At 44.3% G+C, this 17,262-nt stretch overlaps 1 protein-coding gene across 3 annotated transcripts in view; it reads left to right on the top strand.

The window, feature by feature from the left end:
- ACSBG2 (acyl-CoA synthetase bubblegum family member 2) overlaps positions 1 to 17,262 on the top strand; it is a 207,103-nt gene that overhangs the window by 14,282 nt on the left and 175,559 nt on the right. For 2 of the 3 annotated variants that reach the window (XM_056570665.1, XM_056570654.1), the window contains exon 2: positions 1,997 to 2,052. The exons of the other annotated variant lie outside the window; for it this stretch is intronic. Coding sequence is in view for 1 of the 2 variants with exons in the window: in XM_056570654.1 (XP_056426629.1) it covers positions 1,997 to 2,052 (56 nt within the window). In the remaining variant the exon portion in view is untranslated. The remainder of the gene's footprint in view (positions 1 to 1,996; positions 2,053 to 17,262) is intronic. 3 annotated transcript variants of the gene reach the window in all.

Genomic DNA, 17,262 nt, shown 5'->3' with positions numbered 1-17,262 from the left:
CAGCTCAAACTTCAAGCTGGAAACTTCCTGTAAACCTGCCCTTGTGAATGTACCCTGTACGTTCACATGGGGGGGCAAACCTCCAGCTGTTTCAAAACTACAACTCCCAGCATGTAATGACAGACCGTGCATGCTTGGAGTTGTACTTTAGCAACAGCTGGAGGCACACTGGTTGGAAAACCTTCAGTTAGGTTCTGTTACCTTGCTCAGTATTTTCCAACCAGTGTGTCTCCAGCTGTTGCAAAACTACAACTCCCAGCATGTACTGTTCGCGAAGGGCATGCTGGGAGATTTAGTTATGCAACAGCTGGAGGTGCGCCACTACAACTCCCAGCATGCAGAGACAGCTGTTTTCTGTTTGGGCATGCTGGGATTTGCAACATCTGGAGGGCTACAGTTTAGAGTCCACAGAACTGGGAAACCGAAAGTAACCCCCCCCCCCCCCCCCGATCTGCTATTGGTCGTCGCGTCTATACGACCAATAGCAGGGGTTGGAGGGGTGGCACCTATCCCTTCAGGGGGATCGTCGGTGTCTTGGACAACCGCGATCCCCCTTATATTCCGGGTCACCATAGACCCGTAATGACCCGGAATTGCGCAAACCGCAAGTGTGAATTCGCTTGCGATTTGCCGCGATTGCCGACATGGGGGGGGGGGGGTCCCCCTGGGTGTTTGCACGGGATGCCTGATGAATGATTTCAGCAGGGATCCCGGTCCGATCATGGGTCCTTAAGTACCAGGGTGTCATGACGTACGCGTACGTCAAGGGGTTAATACCTAAAAAATTATAAACTGCATGCACCAAAACTAGTATGTTTAAAATTGGCATCTTATGATCCTTATAACTTTTATTTTTCCGTGTACGGGGTGGTATGAGGGCTCATTTTTACGGTACCATTTTTATTTTGATAGGACTTATTGATTGCTTTTTATTAATATTTATATGGTATATGAAGTTACCAAAAATGCACAATTTTGGACTTTGGTATTTTTTTAATGTGTACGCCATCGACCGTGTGGTTTAGCTAACCTAATATTTTAAAGGGGTACTCCGGTGCTTAGACATCTTATCCCCTATCCAAAGGATAGGGGATAAGATGCCTGATCACGGGGGTCCCTCTGCTGGGGACCCCCGTGACCTTGCACGCGGCACCCCGTTTGTAATCAGTCCCCGGAGCGTGTTTGCTCCTGGTCTGATTACCGGCGACCACAGGGCCGACGGCGCGTGACGTCACGCCTCCGCCCCCGTGTGATGTCACGCTCGCCCCTCAATGCAAGCCTACGGAAGGGGGCATGATAGCTGTCATAGACTTGCATTGAGGGGCGGAGCGTGAGGTCACACGCCGCCGGCCCCGTGATCGACAGTAATCAGACCCGGAGCGAACACGCTGTGGGGACTGATTACAAACTGGGTGCCTTGTGCAAGATCACGGGGGTCGCCAGTGGCGGGACTCCCGCGATCAGGCATCTTATCCCCTATCCTTTGGATAGGTGATAAGATGTCTAAGCACCGGAGAACCCTTTTAATAGTTCGGTCATTTACGCACGCGGCAGTACCACATATGATTATTTGTATTCTTTATAACATTATTTTATTTCAAAAATGGGAAAAGGGGGTGATTTTAATGAACTATTTTTTTTTTTTATATATTTTTTCTTTAGCTCTCATAGGAGGCTAAAACTTGCAATCTTCTGATTGCCTACACTGATCAGTGCTCTGCCATTCCAAAGCACTGATCAATGTAACTGGTGCTCTGCTGCTCCTGCCTGCGCAGCAGGCATGGAGCATTAGATCGCCGATCGGACAACTGAGAGGCAGTGAGGACCCTCCCTTCGTCCGGTAAGCTGATCGGGACATCGAAATTTTGTTGCGATAGTCCCACTCAACTCCGCTGAGCTGCCGGGATTCTTTTACTTTCGTTTTAGACGCAAACAATCAACTTTGACCACTGTCACTTTAAGCATTAATAACTCTGGGATGCTTTTACTTATGCAGATATAGCCCAAGACAAGCGCAGATCCTTCCTAAGCATGTCCATTACTGTCTGCCAGGTATGTACTAAAATCACCTTAGGCCGGATAACCTCTTTAAGGACCATGGCAATTTTCACTGGAGGACCAGAGCGTTTTTGCACATCTGACCACTGTAACTTTAAGCATTAATAACTCTGGGATGCTTTAACTTTTTTCATTTTGATTCTTGTTTTTTCGTGACATATTTTACTTTATGTTAGTGGTAAATTTTTGTCGATACTTGCATCCTTTCTTGGTGAAAAATTCAAAGAATTGATGAAAAAATAGATAATTTTGCATTTTTTGAACTTTGAAACTCTCTGCTTGTAAGGAAAACAGACATTCCAAATAAAGTATTTATTGATTCACATATATAATATGTCTACTTTATGTTTGCATCGTAAAGTTGAGATCGTTTTACTTTTAGAAGACATCAGAGGGCTTCAAAGTTCAGCAGCAATTTTCCAATTTTAAAAAAAAAAATTCAAAATCTGAAATTTTCAGGGACCAGTTCAGTTTTGAAGTGGATACCCCATTATAAAAACTGCACACCTCAAAGTATTAAAAATGACATTCAGTAAGTGTTTTAACCCTTTAGGTGTTAGCAGCAAAGGGAAGGGGAAAATTCAAAATCTTCATTTTTTACATTTTTACAAGGGGGGTAATAAGGAGAAAAAGCCCCCCAAAGTTTCTAACCCAATTTCTCTCGAGTAAGGAAATACCTCATATGTGTATGTCAAGTGTTCGGCGGGCGCAGTAGAGGGCTCAGAAGGGAAGGAACGACAATGGTTTTTGGACCATTTTGGAAACTACACCCCTCAAGGAACGTAACAAGGGGTACAGTGAGCCTTTACATCTCACAGGTGTTTGACGACTTTTTGTTAAATTCGGATGTGTAAATGAAGAGAAATTTATTTTTCACTAAAATTGTTTTCCTCCCCCCAAATTTTATATTTTTACAAGGGGTAATAGGAGAAAATGAACCCCAAAGTTTGTAACCCCATTTCTCTGCTTGCGCAATGCTCAGAAGAGGAGCTTTTGGAAAGAGAATTTGTTTGGAATGGAAGTCAGGGGCCTTGTGTGTTTACAAAGCCCCCCATGGTGCCAGAACAGTGGACCCCCCACCTCCAGCTGTTTCAAAACTACAACACCCAGCATGTACTAACAGACCGTGCATGCTGGGAGTTGTACTTTTGCAACAGCTGGAGGCACACTGGTTGGAAAACCTTCAGTTAGGTTCTGTTACCTAACTCAGTATTTTCCAACCAGTGTGCCTCCAGCTGTTGCAAAACTACAACTCCCAGCATGTACTGATTGCCGAAGGGCATGCTGGGAGATGTAGTTATACAACAGCTGGGGGTACGCAACTACAACTCCCAGCATGCTGAGACAGCTGTTTGGGCATGCTGGGATTTGTAGTTTTGCAACATCTAGAGGACTACAGTTTAGAGAACACTGTATAGTGGTCTCAAACTGTAGCCCTCCAGATGTTGCTAGGCAACTCACGGGCTTCCGTAGGATCCAAGGAGCCGCATGGCCATCCTCTTCTGCTACTGATGGGTAAGCGGACTTCGGCGCCGGTCTCTGTCGATTTCTCCATTCTGCCCGGCCTACTGTGGGTGGGCAAAAAGGGGAAACCAAAAGTTAACCCCCACCCCTGATCTGCTATTGGTTGTCGCTTCTAGATGACCAATAGCAGGGTTGGAAGCACGCTCACGAGCAGAGCGCGCATGAGACCTGGTGGATCCAGACTGCTATCAGCAGCCAGGACCCAGGGTTAATGCTGGGCACCGCCGATCGGGCTGATGCCTTAACCCTTTAAACGCCGCAATGAAAGTTGATTGTGGCGTCTAAAAACGAAAGTAAAATGTCCTGGCAGCTCAGATCAGGACCATCGTGATGAAACAGTGATGTCCCGATCATCTAACTTGACAGCAGGAGGGTCCTCATTTGCCTCCTCACTGTCCGATCTGTGATCTGCTGCTCCATGCCCGCTCAGCAGGCTGGAGCAGCAGAATACCAATAACACTGATCAATGCTATGCTATGGCATAGCATTGATCAGTATATGCAGTCAAAAGATTGCATGGTATAGCCCCCTATTGGGGCTAAGAAAAAAAAAGTGTTAAAAAAAAGTTTATAATAGTTTATTAACCCCTTCCTAATAAAAGTTTGAATCCTCTCCCCAATTTTTGGGGACACCCGCTTGCGTAAATGTACGAACTATTAAAATATAAGGGTAGATAAACCGGCTGGTTGATGGCGTACACATAAAAAAAAATACCAAAGTCCAAAATTGTGCATTTTTGGTCACTTCATATACCATAAAAAATATATAAAAAACTATCAAAAAGTCCCATAAAAAAAAAAATGGTACTGATAAAAACTACACACCATGGTGCAAAAAATGAGCCCCGTATGCGGAAATATAATTTTTTTTTATAGGGGTCAGAAAATTAAAATAAATAAAATAAATAATTAATTTAAATAATTAATAAAATAAAACCTACATAAATTGGGTATCCTTGCAACCGTTTGGACCTACAGAATAAAGAAAAGGTGTCACTTTTACCAAAAAGTGCACTGTGTTGAAGCAGAAGCCCCCAAAAGTTACAAAATTGTTTTTGTTTTTTGTTTTTGTTTCGCCACAGATTATGTTATTAAATAAGTGATGTCAGTACAAAGTACAATTGGAAATGCAAAAGCAACCCCTTATATGGGTCTGTAGGTGGAAATTCTACTTTCTAATGACATCAGTCATTTTACCCAAAAATCTACAGCGAAACAGAATAAAATCATTGTGAGACAAAATTGAAGAAAAAACGCCATTTTGTAACTTTTGGGGGCTTCTGTTTCTACGCAGTACAATTTTCGGTAAAAATGAAATATTCTCTTTATTCTGTAGGTCCATACGGTTAAAATGATACCCTGCTAATATAGGTTTGATTTTGTATTACTTCTGAAGCTACATGCAGGAAAATTTATACATTTAAAATTGTCCTCTTCTGACCCCTATAACTTTATTTTTCCACGTATGGGGCGGTATGAGGGCTAATTTTTTGCGCCGTGATCTGAAGTTTTTAGCGGTACCATTTTTGTTTTGATCGGACTCTTTGATCACTTTTTATTCATTTTTTTATGGTATAAACAGTGACTAAAAATACGCTAGTTTGGATTTTTTTTCCCCGTACGCTATTGACCATGCGGTTTAATTATCGATATATTTTTATAGTTTGGACATTTACGCATGCGGCGATACCACATATGTTTATTTTTATTTACACAGTTTTTTTTTATGGGAAAAGGGAGGTGATTCAAACTTTTATTAGGGAAAGGGTTAAATGATCTTTATTAACTTTTTTTTTTTTTTGCAATGTTATAGCTCCCATAGGGGGCTATAACATGCAGTACATTGATTCAATACACTGATCACTGCCATTGTATTCAATGGCAGGGATCAGTGTTATCGGCGGTTGATTGCTCAAGCCTGGATATCGACGATCGGACGCACAGGAGACATGTGAGGGGACCTCCTGCTGCATCCTAGCTGATCGGGACACCGCGATTTTATCGCGATGGTCCCGATCAGCCCGACTGAGCAGCCGGGATGCTTTTACTTTCACTTCTAGACGTGGCGATCAACTTTGATCACCGTGTCTAGAGAGTTCATGCCGGACATCAGCCCGAACGGCGATGTCCGGCATTAGAGTGGGTCCCGGTTGCTTAAAGCAACCGGGACCCACCGGGTATGATGCACGCTCACCTCGTGAGCACGCGTTATATATGTGGAGGCGCATATGGACGTTCATAAATGTCCATATGCGCTAAGGGGTTAAGGTCAAAATGGGCTTTGTCTCCAAGGGGTTAAAAAAAAAATAAACATATGTGGTACCGCCACATGTGTAAATGTCCAACCTTTAAAAATATAACATTAAAGGGGTACTCTGCCCCTAGACATCTTATCCCCTATCCCGGTCGCCAAAGGGATCCAAAGGATAGGGGATAAGATGTCAGATCGCCGGGGTCCCGCTGCTGGGGACCCCCGGGATCGCCGCTGCGGCACCACGCTATCATTACTGCACAGAGCGAGTTCGCTCTGCGCGTAATGACGGGCAATACAGGGGCCGGAGCATCGTAACATCACGACTCCGCCCCTCGTGATGTCACAGCCCGCCCCCTCAATACATGTCTATGGGAGGGGGCGTGGCGATCGTCACACCCCTGCCATAGACTTGCATTAAGGGGGCGGGCCGTGATGTCACAAGGGGCGGAGCCATGACGTCACGCTGCTTCGTCCCCTGTATTGCCCGTCATTACGCACAGAGCGAACTCGCTCTGTGCAGTAATGATAGCGTAGTGCCGCAGCTGCAATCCCGGGGGTCCCCAGCAGCGGGACCCTGGAGATCTGACATCTTATCCCCCATCCTTTGGATAGGGGATAAGATGTCTAGTGGTAATGTCCTGTCACATTGAGTGGTGGTGTCCTTCCGTATCCCCCTCTTGTAACACACACTGCATTATTTCTGGGATAGTCCCATCTTTCCAGTGTGGGGGACTTCACCTGGAAAGTGTTGGCCTGGGATGATCATGGCACCTATAACGTCAGTTCCTTGGGAAATCCGGCCTGCTCTTTCCCGGTCGCCAAAGATCAGGGCCCTTAGGACGTCTTCTTGGAACTGAAGGTATGTCCCTGTGTTGCCAGCGTTCTGGTACAGGACAAAAGAGTTGTACATGGCAACCTGTACCAAGTAGATCGCAACTTTTTTGTACCATACCCGTGTTTTCCGCATGGCCATGTATGGCTTGAGGACTTGATCAGAAAGATCAACTCCTCCCATATACCGATTGTAGTCCAGAATACAATCGGGCTTGAGGGACGTTGTGGTACCTCGCACAGGGACAGGTGAGCTGCCGTTACCATGAATTGAGGTCAGCATAAGGACATCCCTCTTATCCTTCTACATGACCAGCAACAGGTTTTCATGGATAAGGGCACCCTTGGGCATAGGTGTCTGCAGAAAATTTAGAGGGAGGCCTCTCTGGTTTTTCCACACGGTCCCACAAGCGGACGTGGATCTGGCAGCAAGGGACGTGAACAGAGGGATGCTGGTATAAAAGTTGTCCACGTACACGTGGTAACCCTTATCCAGCAATGGGTGCACAAGGTCCCAAGCGATTTTCCCGCTAACACCTAGAGTGGGGGAACAATCTGGGGGTTCAATATGGGAATCTCGTCCCTCATATACTCCTTGTAAGTGTACCCAGAGGTACTCTCACAAAGTTTATAGAGCTTCACGCCATACCGCACCCGCTTCGAGGGAATATACTGGCGGAAGATGAGTCTCCCCTTAAAACTGATAAGAGACTCATCGACCGAGAGCTCCCTGAGCGTAGGCCTCCAAAAATTTGTCCCTAAAGTGATCGATGACCGGCTTCACTTTTTAAAGCCGGTCATAGGCAGGATCACTTCGGGGTGGACATGCCGCATTATCTGCATGTGTGGGGTATGTGTGTGTGTGTGTGGGGGGGGGGGGGGGGGGCAAGTTAGTATGTAGTGTGTGTTTGGTGTGACTGCATTATATATTAAAAATCACACACCGTTATATGGGGTAAAAAAAAAAAAAAAAAACAGCTGCGGCCAAAAAAAAAGGGGAGAGCAAATCGCAGCGCCCTGAACCTCTAATAGGGCCCGGGTCAGGCTAAAAAAAACTGTGGCGGACCCTTGAGGACCTATTGGGGGAGGGGGGATTTTTTTCAAATTTTTTATTTTTTTTTACGTTCACTTTTTTTTTCTTTTTCTTTACTCCCTTTCCCTGTAGAGTAATCTGTCCCTTCTCTAAGGGGGGTTCTTCTCTTCTGAGGGGGCTCCGATCACTGCTCCTTCTTGCATCTCTGACTGCTGACATAACTCAGCCAGCCGGCAGAGCTGCGAGAAGCTGCCCTTAACCCCTCCCCTGCCGGCTGCTATTGGCCGGAAAATAGCTGCGATCCTGGGGGGGTGACGAAATTGCCACCTCCCCATAGATACAGGAGGTGATTGGGGGTGTATCCTACACCCCCGATCACCATGTATCTTCGGGTCAGCAGGTCACACGTGACCTGCATCACCGGAATCGCCGCAAATCGCAAGTGTGACTTCATTTGCGATTTGCGGCGATTGCCGACATGGGGGGGGGTCTGATGCCCCCCCCCTGGGCATTTGCGTGGGGTGACTGCTGATCGATATCAGCAGTCACCCCGTTTCGGTCCCCGCCCGGCAGGGACCGAAATTCCCACGGACGTACGCGTACGTCCATTGTCCTTAAGGGGTTAAAGGGGTATTTTTTTTTTTTTTTATCAACTGGTGCCAGAAAGTTAAACAGATTTGTAAATTACTTCTATTAAAAAAATCTTAATCCTTCCAGTAATTTTTAGGGGCTGTATACTTCAGAGGAAATGATTTTCTTTTTGGATTTCTGGATGTCATGACCACAGTGCTCTCTGCTGTCCATTTTAGGAACTGTCCAGAGCAGCATATTTTTGCTATGGGGATTTTCTCCTGCTCTGGACAGTTCCTAAAATGGACAGCAGAGGTCAGCAGAGAGCACTGTGGTTATGACATCAGAGAAATAAAAAAAGAAAAGCATTTCCTCTGTAGTATATAGCCCCTAAAAAGTACAGGAAGGATTAAGATTTTTTTAATAGAAGTAATTTACAAATCTGTTTAACTTTCTGGCACCAGTTGATTTAACCCCTTAAGGGTGCACTTTCGTTTTTTCCTCCTTACTTTTTAAAAATCATAACCCTTTCAATTTTCCACCTAAAAATCCATATTATGGCTTATTTTTTGCGTCAGGAAAAAAAATCATTGTGCGACAAAATCGAAGAAAAAACGCCATTTTGTAACTTTTGGGGGCTTCCGTTTCTACGCAGTGCATATTTCGGTAAAAATGACACCTTATCATTATTCTATAGGTCCATACGGTTAAAATTATACCCTACTTATATAGGTTTGATTTTGTCGTACTTCTGGAAAAAATCATAACTACATGCAGGAAAATTTATACGTTTAAAAATGTCCTCTTCTGACCCCTATAACTTTTTTATTTTTCCACGTACAGGGCGGTATGAGGACTCATTTTTTGCGCCGTGATCTGAAGTTTTTATCGGTATGATTTTTGTTTTGATCGGACTTTTTGATCACTTTTTATTCATTTTTTAATGGTATAAAAAGTGACCAAAATACTTTTTTTTACTTTGGAATTTTTTTGCGCGTACGCCATTGACCGTGCGGTTTAATTAATTATATATTTTTATAGTTCTGACATTTACGCACGCAGCGATACCGCATATTTTTATTTTTATTTACACTGTTTTATTTTTTTTATGGGAAAAGGGGGGTGATTCAAACTTTTATTAGGGAAGGGGTTAAATGACCTTTATTAACACTTTTTTTTTTTTTTTTCCTTTTTTTTTTTGCAGTGTTATAGGTCCCATAGGGACCTATAACACCGCACACACTGATCTCCTATGCTGATCACTGGCGTGTATTAACACGCCTGTGATCAGCATTATCGGCGCTTGACTGCTCCGTGCCTGAGATCCAGGCAGGAGCAGTCATTCGTCGATCGGACACCGAGGAGGCAGGTAAGGGCCCTCCCGGTGTCCTGCAAGCTATTCGGGACGCCGCGATTTCACCGCGTCGGTCCCGAACAGCCCGACTGAATAGCCGGGATACTTTCACTTTCGCTTTAGAAGCGGCGGTCAGCTTTGACCGCCGCTTCTAAAGGGTTAATACCGCACCTCGCCGCGATCGGCGATGTGTGGTATTAGCCGCGGGTCCCGGCCGTTGATGAGCGCCGGGACCGACGCGATGTGATATGGGGTCGCAGCGCAACCACGCTTCATATCGCGGGAGCCGGCGCCGGACGTAAATATATGTCCTGCGTCGTTAAAGGGTTAAAAAAAAAAAAAAAAACATTTTCCACGGGAGTACCCCTTTAACCTGTTAAGGACCCAGGGCGTACCTGTACGCCCTGAGTCCGCTCCCGATCTATAACGCGTCATAGCGGGTCGGGACCCGTGGCTAATAGCACGCGGCATTGATTGGGCTGCCGCGCGCTATTAACCCTTTAGACGCGGCGTTCAAAGTTGATTGATGCGTCTAAAATTAAAGTGAAACCATGCCGGTTAGCTCAGGGAGCTGTTCGGGATAGCCGCGGTGAAATCGCGGCATCCCGTACAGCTTACAGGACAGCTGGAGGGTCCCTACCTGCCTCCTCGCTGTCCGATCGCCGAATGACTGCTCAGTGCCTGAGATCCAGGCATGAGCAGTCAAGCGGCAGAATCATCGATCACTAGTTTCTTATGAGAAACCAGTGATCAATGTAAAAGATCAGTGTGTGCAGTGTTATAGGTCCCTATGGGAGCTATAACACTGCAAAAAAAAAAGTGAATAAAGATCATTTAACCCCTCCCCTATTAAAAGTTTGAATCACCCCCCTTTTCCCATAAAAAAAAACCAGTGTAAATAAAAATAAACATATGTGGTATCGCCGCGTGCGGAAATGTCCGATTTACAAAAATATATCATTAATTAAACCGCACGGTCAATGGCATATGCGCAAAAAAATTCCAAAGTCCAAAATAGTGCATTTTTGGTCACTTTTTATAAGTCCTATAGATGCAAAAGTCCTATAGATGCAAAAATGGTACCGCTAAAAACTTCAGATCACGGCGCAAAAAATGAGCCCTCATAATAAGGGGTTAAGGACCCGGGGTTTTTCCGTTTTTGCATTTTCGTTTTTTCCTCCTTACCTTTAAAAAATCATAACTCTTTCAATCTTTCACCTAAAAATCCATATGATGGCTTATTTTTTGCACCACCAATTCTACTTTGTAATGACGTCAGTCCTTTTACCCAAAAATCTATGGCGAAACGGAAAAAAAAAGGACTTATTGAATTTTTTTGCGCGTACGCCATTGACCGTGCGGTTTAATTAATGATATATTTTATAATTCGGAAATTTCCGCACGCGGCGATACCACATATGTTTATTTTTATTTACACAGTTTTTTTATGGGAAAAGGGGGGTGATTCAAAGTTTTAATAGGGAAGGTTTTAAATGATCTTTATTCCATTTTTTTTTCCACTTTTTTTTGCAGTGTTATAGCTCCCATAGGGACCAATAACACTGCACACACTGATCTTTTACATTGATCAATGGTTTCTCATAAGAAACTAGTGATCGATGATTCTGCCGCTTGAATGCTCATACCTGGATCTCAAGCACAGAGCAGTCATTCGGCGATCGGACAGCGAGGAGGCAGGTAGGGACCCTCCAGCTGTCCTGTAAGCTGTACGGGATGCCGCGATTTCACCGCGGCTATCCCGAACAGCTCCCTGAGCTAACCGGCATGGTTTCACTTTCATTTTAGACGCGGCGTTCAACTTTGAACGCCGCGTCTAAAGGGTTAATAGTGCGGCAGCGTGATCAATGCCGCGTGCTATTAGCCACGGGTCCAGACCGTTGTTAGAGGCCGGGCCCGACCCGCTATGACGATTATAGATCGGGAGCGGACTCAGGGCATACAGGTACGCACTGGGTCCTTAACAGATTAAGGGGTTAAATACTGGTTAACCTCTTTTAACCATTACATGCAAGGCATAATTTTGTATTTCAATTAAAAAAAATTTTTATACAGCTCCCCTGAGTGTCGGAGAGGTGTGGCCCAGAGTGCACGAACACATCTCTTCTCTAATGTCAGGCCCCCTCAACTTGTTAATTGACACACAGGGCTCGACTGCCAGTGTGGATTGCCCATGTATGGGTATCCACATATGGGTATTACGGCACGTGTGCACGGAGTCTGATTATCAACCTTTTAGACTCTGTGCCTTTAGCTATTGTGACACATGTACAGAGTTCACTCCCTACCTTGCGTTATTTCGTCTTCTCTGCACATGGGCAGCCAATCTAAAGGGTGGGCAATTTATATGGATACACCTTAATAAAATGGGAATGGTTGGTGATATTAACTTCCTGTTTATGGCACATTAGTATATGTGAGGGGGGAAACTTTTCAAGATGGGTGGTGGCCATTTTGAATTCGGCCATTTTTAATCCAACTTTTGTTTTTTCAATAGGAAGCAGGTCATGTGACATAAAACTTATTGGGAATTTCACAAGAAAAACAATGATGTGCTTGGTTTTAACGTAACGTTATTCTTTCATGAGTTATTTACAAGTTTCTGACCACTTATAAAATGTGTTCAATGTGCTGCCCATTGTGTTGGATTGTCAATGCAAACCTCTTCTCCCACTCTTCACACACTGATAGCAACACCGCAGGAGAAATGCTAGCACAGGCTTCCAGTATCCGTTGTGTTGCCAGTTTAACCTTTGTAGATCAAGTGACAGATGTACAATACAAATTTTTTTTTTTTAAATCAACTAATGCCAGAAAGGTAAACAGTTAAAAGAAATCTTAATCCTTCCAGTACTTATCAGCTACTGTATGCTCCACAGGAAGTTCTTTTCTTTTTGGATTTCTTTTCTGTCTGACCACAGTGCTCTCTGCTGACATTTCTGTCCATGTCAGGAAATGTCCAGAGCAGGAGCAAATCCCCATAGCAGCTAACCTATCCTGTTCTGGACAGTTACTGACTGGACAAAGGTGTCCGCAGAGAGAACTGTGGTCAGACAGAAAATACATTCAAAAAGAAAAGAACTTCCTCTGGAGCATACAGAAGCTGATAAGTACTGGAAGGGTTAAGATTTTTTAAAGTAATTTACAAATCTGTTTAACTTTTTGGCACCAGTTGATTTTAAAACATTTGTTTTTCCCCAGAGTACCCCTTTATGTCCCTACAGAGAAGCAGAACACCCACCACTCTGACAGATGTCCTGCTCCTCTCTAGTAAGGGGGACAAGTAAGCAGCAATCTATAAAGACTGCTGATTAGTGTCTGACCCCAAAAAGAATTAGGAGGAGGAGGCATACAATGAATGCCTTCTGTTCAGACCAAGCAGGGTCAGCAGCTGTATATCCACAGGCCTAGCTCAGGAGCATGAGCCTTTTGCTCTTGAGCTGGAATCCCTGTTCAGAGAAGGAACTGCGGTCATTAAAATCAAGAGCCTGGCTCCTATACACGGGAGCATTTTTTTCAAATCTGCCCTCTATCACTTTTTGCATTAATAACTCTGGGATGCTTTTACTTATACAGTGGTCCCTCAACATACGATGGTAATCCGTTCCAAATGGACCATCGTTTGTTGAAACCATCGTATGTTAAGGGATCCGTAAAGTATAGGACAGTGGTCTACAACCTGCGGACCTCCAGATGTTGCAAAACTACAACACCCAGCATGCCCGGACAGCCAACGGCTGTCCGGGCATGCTGGGAGTTGTAGTTTTGCAACATCTGGAGGTCCGCAGGATGAAGATCACTCGTATTGGAGGTTATACTCACGTGTCCCCGCCGCTCCGGACCGTCACCGCTCGTCACCGCTGCCCTGGATGTCGCCTTCCATCGCTGTCGCCGCGTCCCCGTGGTGTCCCCGACGCTCCAGCAAGGCCTCTGCTTCCCAGGCATCTTTGCTCTCCGTCGCCGCCATCACGTCACTACGCACGGCGCTCATATTGGTTGACGGGATGGCATGCGCAGCGACGTGATGACGACGATGGAGAGCGCCGACTATGCAGGGGATCCCGAAGAGGACGCACCGGAGCCCCGAGGACAGGTAAGTGATCGTCAGCGGACCACACGGGGCACCGTAAACAGCTATCCAGTGGCAGCTGAAGCAGTCTGCGCTGCCGGATAGCCGTTTATGCGATGGCCCCGACATACAAAAGCATTGTATGTTGATGCTGCCTTCAACATGTGATGGCCTCTGAGAGGCCATCGTATGTTGAAATGATCGTATGTCGGGGCCATCGTAGGGTCACTGTAAATTTGATTCCGAGATTGTTTGTTCGTGACATATTCTATGTTAGTGACATCTTTATGTTAGTGGTAAATTTTCGTCAATACTTGCATCATTTCTTGGTGAAAAATTCCAAAATTTCAGGAAAAATTTAAAAATTTTGCATTTTTCTGCTTGTAAGGAAGAGGGACATGTCAAATAAATTACATATTGATTAACATATACAATATGTTAACTTTATGTTTGCATCATAAAGTTGACATGTTTTTACTTTTTGAAGACATCAGAGGGCTTCAAAGTATAGCAGCAATTTTCAAATTTTTCACGAAAATTTCAAAATCTGAATTTTTCAGGGACCAGTTAAGTTTAGAAGTGAATTTGAGGGTCTTTATGTTGCAAATCCCATATGATGGACCCCATTATGAAAACTGCACCCCTCAAAGTATTCAAAATGACTAGAGATGAGCGAACTTACAGTAAATTAGATTCATCACGAACTTCTCGGCTCGGCAGTTGATGACTTATCCTGCATAAATTAGTTCAGCTTTCAAGTGCTCCAGTGGGCTGGAAAAGGTGGATACATTCCTAGGAAAGAGTCTCCTAGGACTGTATCCACCTTTTCCAGCCCACCGGAGCACCTGAAGGCTGAACTAATTTACGCAGGATAAGACATCAACTGCCGAGCCTAGAAGTTCGTGACGAATCGAATTTACTGTAAGTTCGCTCATCTCTAAAAATGACATTCAAAAAGTTTAACCCTTAGGTGTTTCACAGGAATAGCAGCAAAATGGAGGAGACAAATCAAAATCTCAATTTTTTACACTAACATGTTATTGTAGCCCCATTGTTTTCATTTTTACAAGGGGTAAAAGGTAAAAAGGCCAGCCAAAACTTGTAATTCATTTTCTCTCGAGTAAGGAAATACCTCATATGTGGATGTAAAGTGATCTGTTGGTGCACTAGAGGGCTCAGAAGGGAAGAAGCGACAATGGGATTTTGGAGAGCGAATTTTGCTAAAATTGTTTTTGGGGGGCATGTCGCATTTAGGAAGCACCCATGATGTCAGAACAGTAAAGAAAAACAAAATGGCATACTTTTTTGGAAACGACACCCCTCAAGGAACGTCACAAAGGGGTAAATAGAGTCAAAACTTTCGTTAAAATGGGACGTAAAAATAAAAAAGAATTTTCAATACAATTTTTCATTTTCACAAGCAGTAATAGGAGAAAAAGCCCCCAAAAATGTGTAACCCCATTCCTTCTGAGTATGGAAATACCTCATATGTGAATGTAAAGTGCTCTGCAGGCACACTACAATGCTCAGAAGAAAAGGAGCTTTTGAAGAGAGAATTTTGTTGGAATGGTAGTCGGGGGCCATGTGCGTTTACAAAGCGTGGTGCCCGAACAGTGGACCCCCCCACGTGACCCCATTTTGGAAACTACACCCCTCACGGAATGTAATAACTGGTGCAGTGAGCATTTACACCCCATTTGACAGATCTTTGGAACAGTGGGCTGTGCAAATGAAAAATTTAATTTTTCATTTTCACGGACCACTGTTCCAAAAATCTGTCAGACACCTGTGGGGTGTAAATGCTCACTGCACCCCTTATTACATTACATGAGGGGTGTAGTTTCCAAAATGGGGTCACATATGGGGGTGGTCCACTGTTCTGGTAGCATGGGGGCTTTGTAAATGCACATGGCCTTCAATGCTAGCCTAATTCTCTCTCCAAAAGCCCAATGGCGCTCATTCTCTTCTGAGTCTTGTAGTTCACCAGCAGAGCACTTTACATCCACATATGGGGTATTTCCATACTGAAAAGAAATGGGGTTACAAATTTTGGAAGGCTTTTTTTCCTATTACACCTTGTGAAAATGAAAAATTTGGGGTAACACCAGCATTTCAGGGAAATTTTTTTATTTTTTATTTTCAAGTCCAACTTTAACGAAAATTCGTCAAACACCTGTGGGGTGTTAAGGCTCCCTATTCCCCTAGTTACAGTCCGTGAGGGGTGTAGTTTCCAAAATGGGGTCACATGTGGGTATTTTTTCTTTTGTGTTTATGTCAGAACCGCTGTAACCAGCAGCCACCCCTGTGCAAATCACCAATTTAGACCTCAAATGTACATGGCACTCTCTCATTCCTGAGCCTTGTTGTACATCTGCAGAGCACTTTGCGTCCACATATAGGGTATTGATACATATGGGGTCTGAATTGACCGGGGATTTGCGGCGATCGCCGACATGGGGGAGTCTCAGGACCGCCTTAGGCATTGCTAATGGATGCCTGCTGATAGATATCAGCAGTCATCCTGGTCCGATCACCGCCCAGCGAGCGGCGGTGTTCGGAAATGCGGAGGGCGTACAGGTACGCCCTCCGTCCTTTAAGTACCGGGATGCGAGGGCATATGCCCTCCGTCCCCAACAGGGTAAACAATGGGTAGCCGAATACGCTGTAGATTTGACGTCACAAAACTTGCAATGTCAAATCCCTAGTAGATACAGTATATAAGAACTTACCCTAAGGGTCTGTTCACACGGGTGGATTTATTTGCGAGATAGCAGTATTGTCCCCACTATGAGTTTGAACCAGGAAGGACGGTAGACCCAATTGAAGTTGATATAATCTGCTGTGGAAAATCTTCTACAAAGGGCCCGCCCCAGTTCAAACTCGCAGTGGGAAACACGGTGCTATCTCCTAATTAAATCTGTCCATGTGAACGGACCCTTAGGGTATGTTCTCATAAACTCGATCTACTGTGGATTTGACATTGCAAGTTTTGTGGCATCAAATCTGCAGCGGATTCGGCTACATGCACATAATTTGTTGCAGATTTTCCATACAGAAAATCCACAGGGGTTTTTGCTACCAATTAACTTTAATAGGTCTGCAGCAATTCTGCAAAGTGAAGGATTTGCAGATTTGCTGTGGACCCATTGAAGTGTATAGGTAGCAAAATCCGCTGTAAATTTTCTGTGCAGCAGGAAAATCTGCAGCAGATTATGTACATGTGAGTATGATGGATTTTATGCTGAGGATATAGTATACATTGTTCTAGGGTCAGTTTATGAAGTGTTGGATATATGTTTGTGGATTTGGCATCTATGAGAAAAATATAATGACTGAAAGAGACTACTACAAATTAATGTGTATCTTTTTAAATATTAAATAATAAATATCAACTGTTATATCTTAGATGGTATTAGTTGATGTTTTGATATGTTTTAACAATATTTACTATTTGTTTACATAGATGAACAGTGATTTGGTTAACATAACACACTGCAACAGCACAGCTACTCTCTGTTCTTCTGGCGCCATCTTGTGGACTTTTGCTAATGC

Source organism: Hyla sarda, chromosome 1 (genome assembly GCF_029499605.1).
Source record: "Hyla sarda isolate aHylSar1 chromosome 1, aHylSar1.hap1, whole genome shotgun sequence".
In the NCBI taxonomy this organism is placed as follows: domain Eukaryota; kingdom Metazoa; phylum Chordata; class Amphibia; order Anura; family Hylidae; genus Hyla; species Hyla sarda.
Note: the sequence above shows the minus strand (reverse complement) of the source record. Positions and strands in the feature narration are given on the sequence as shown.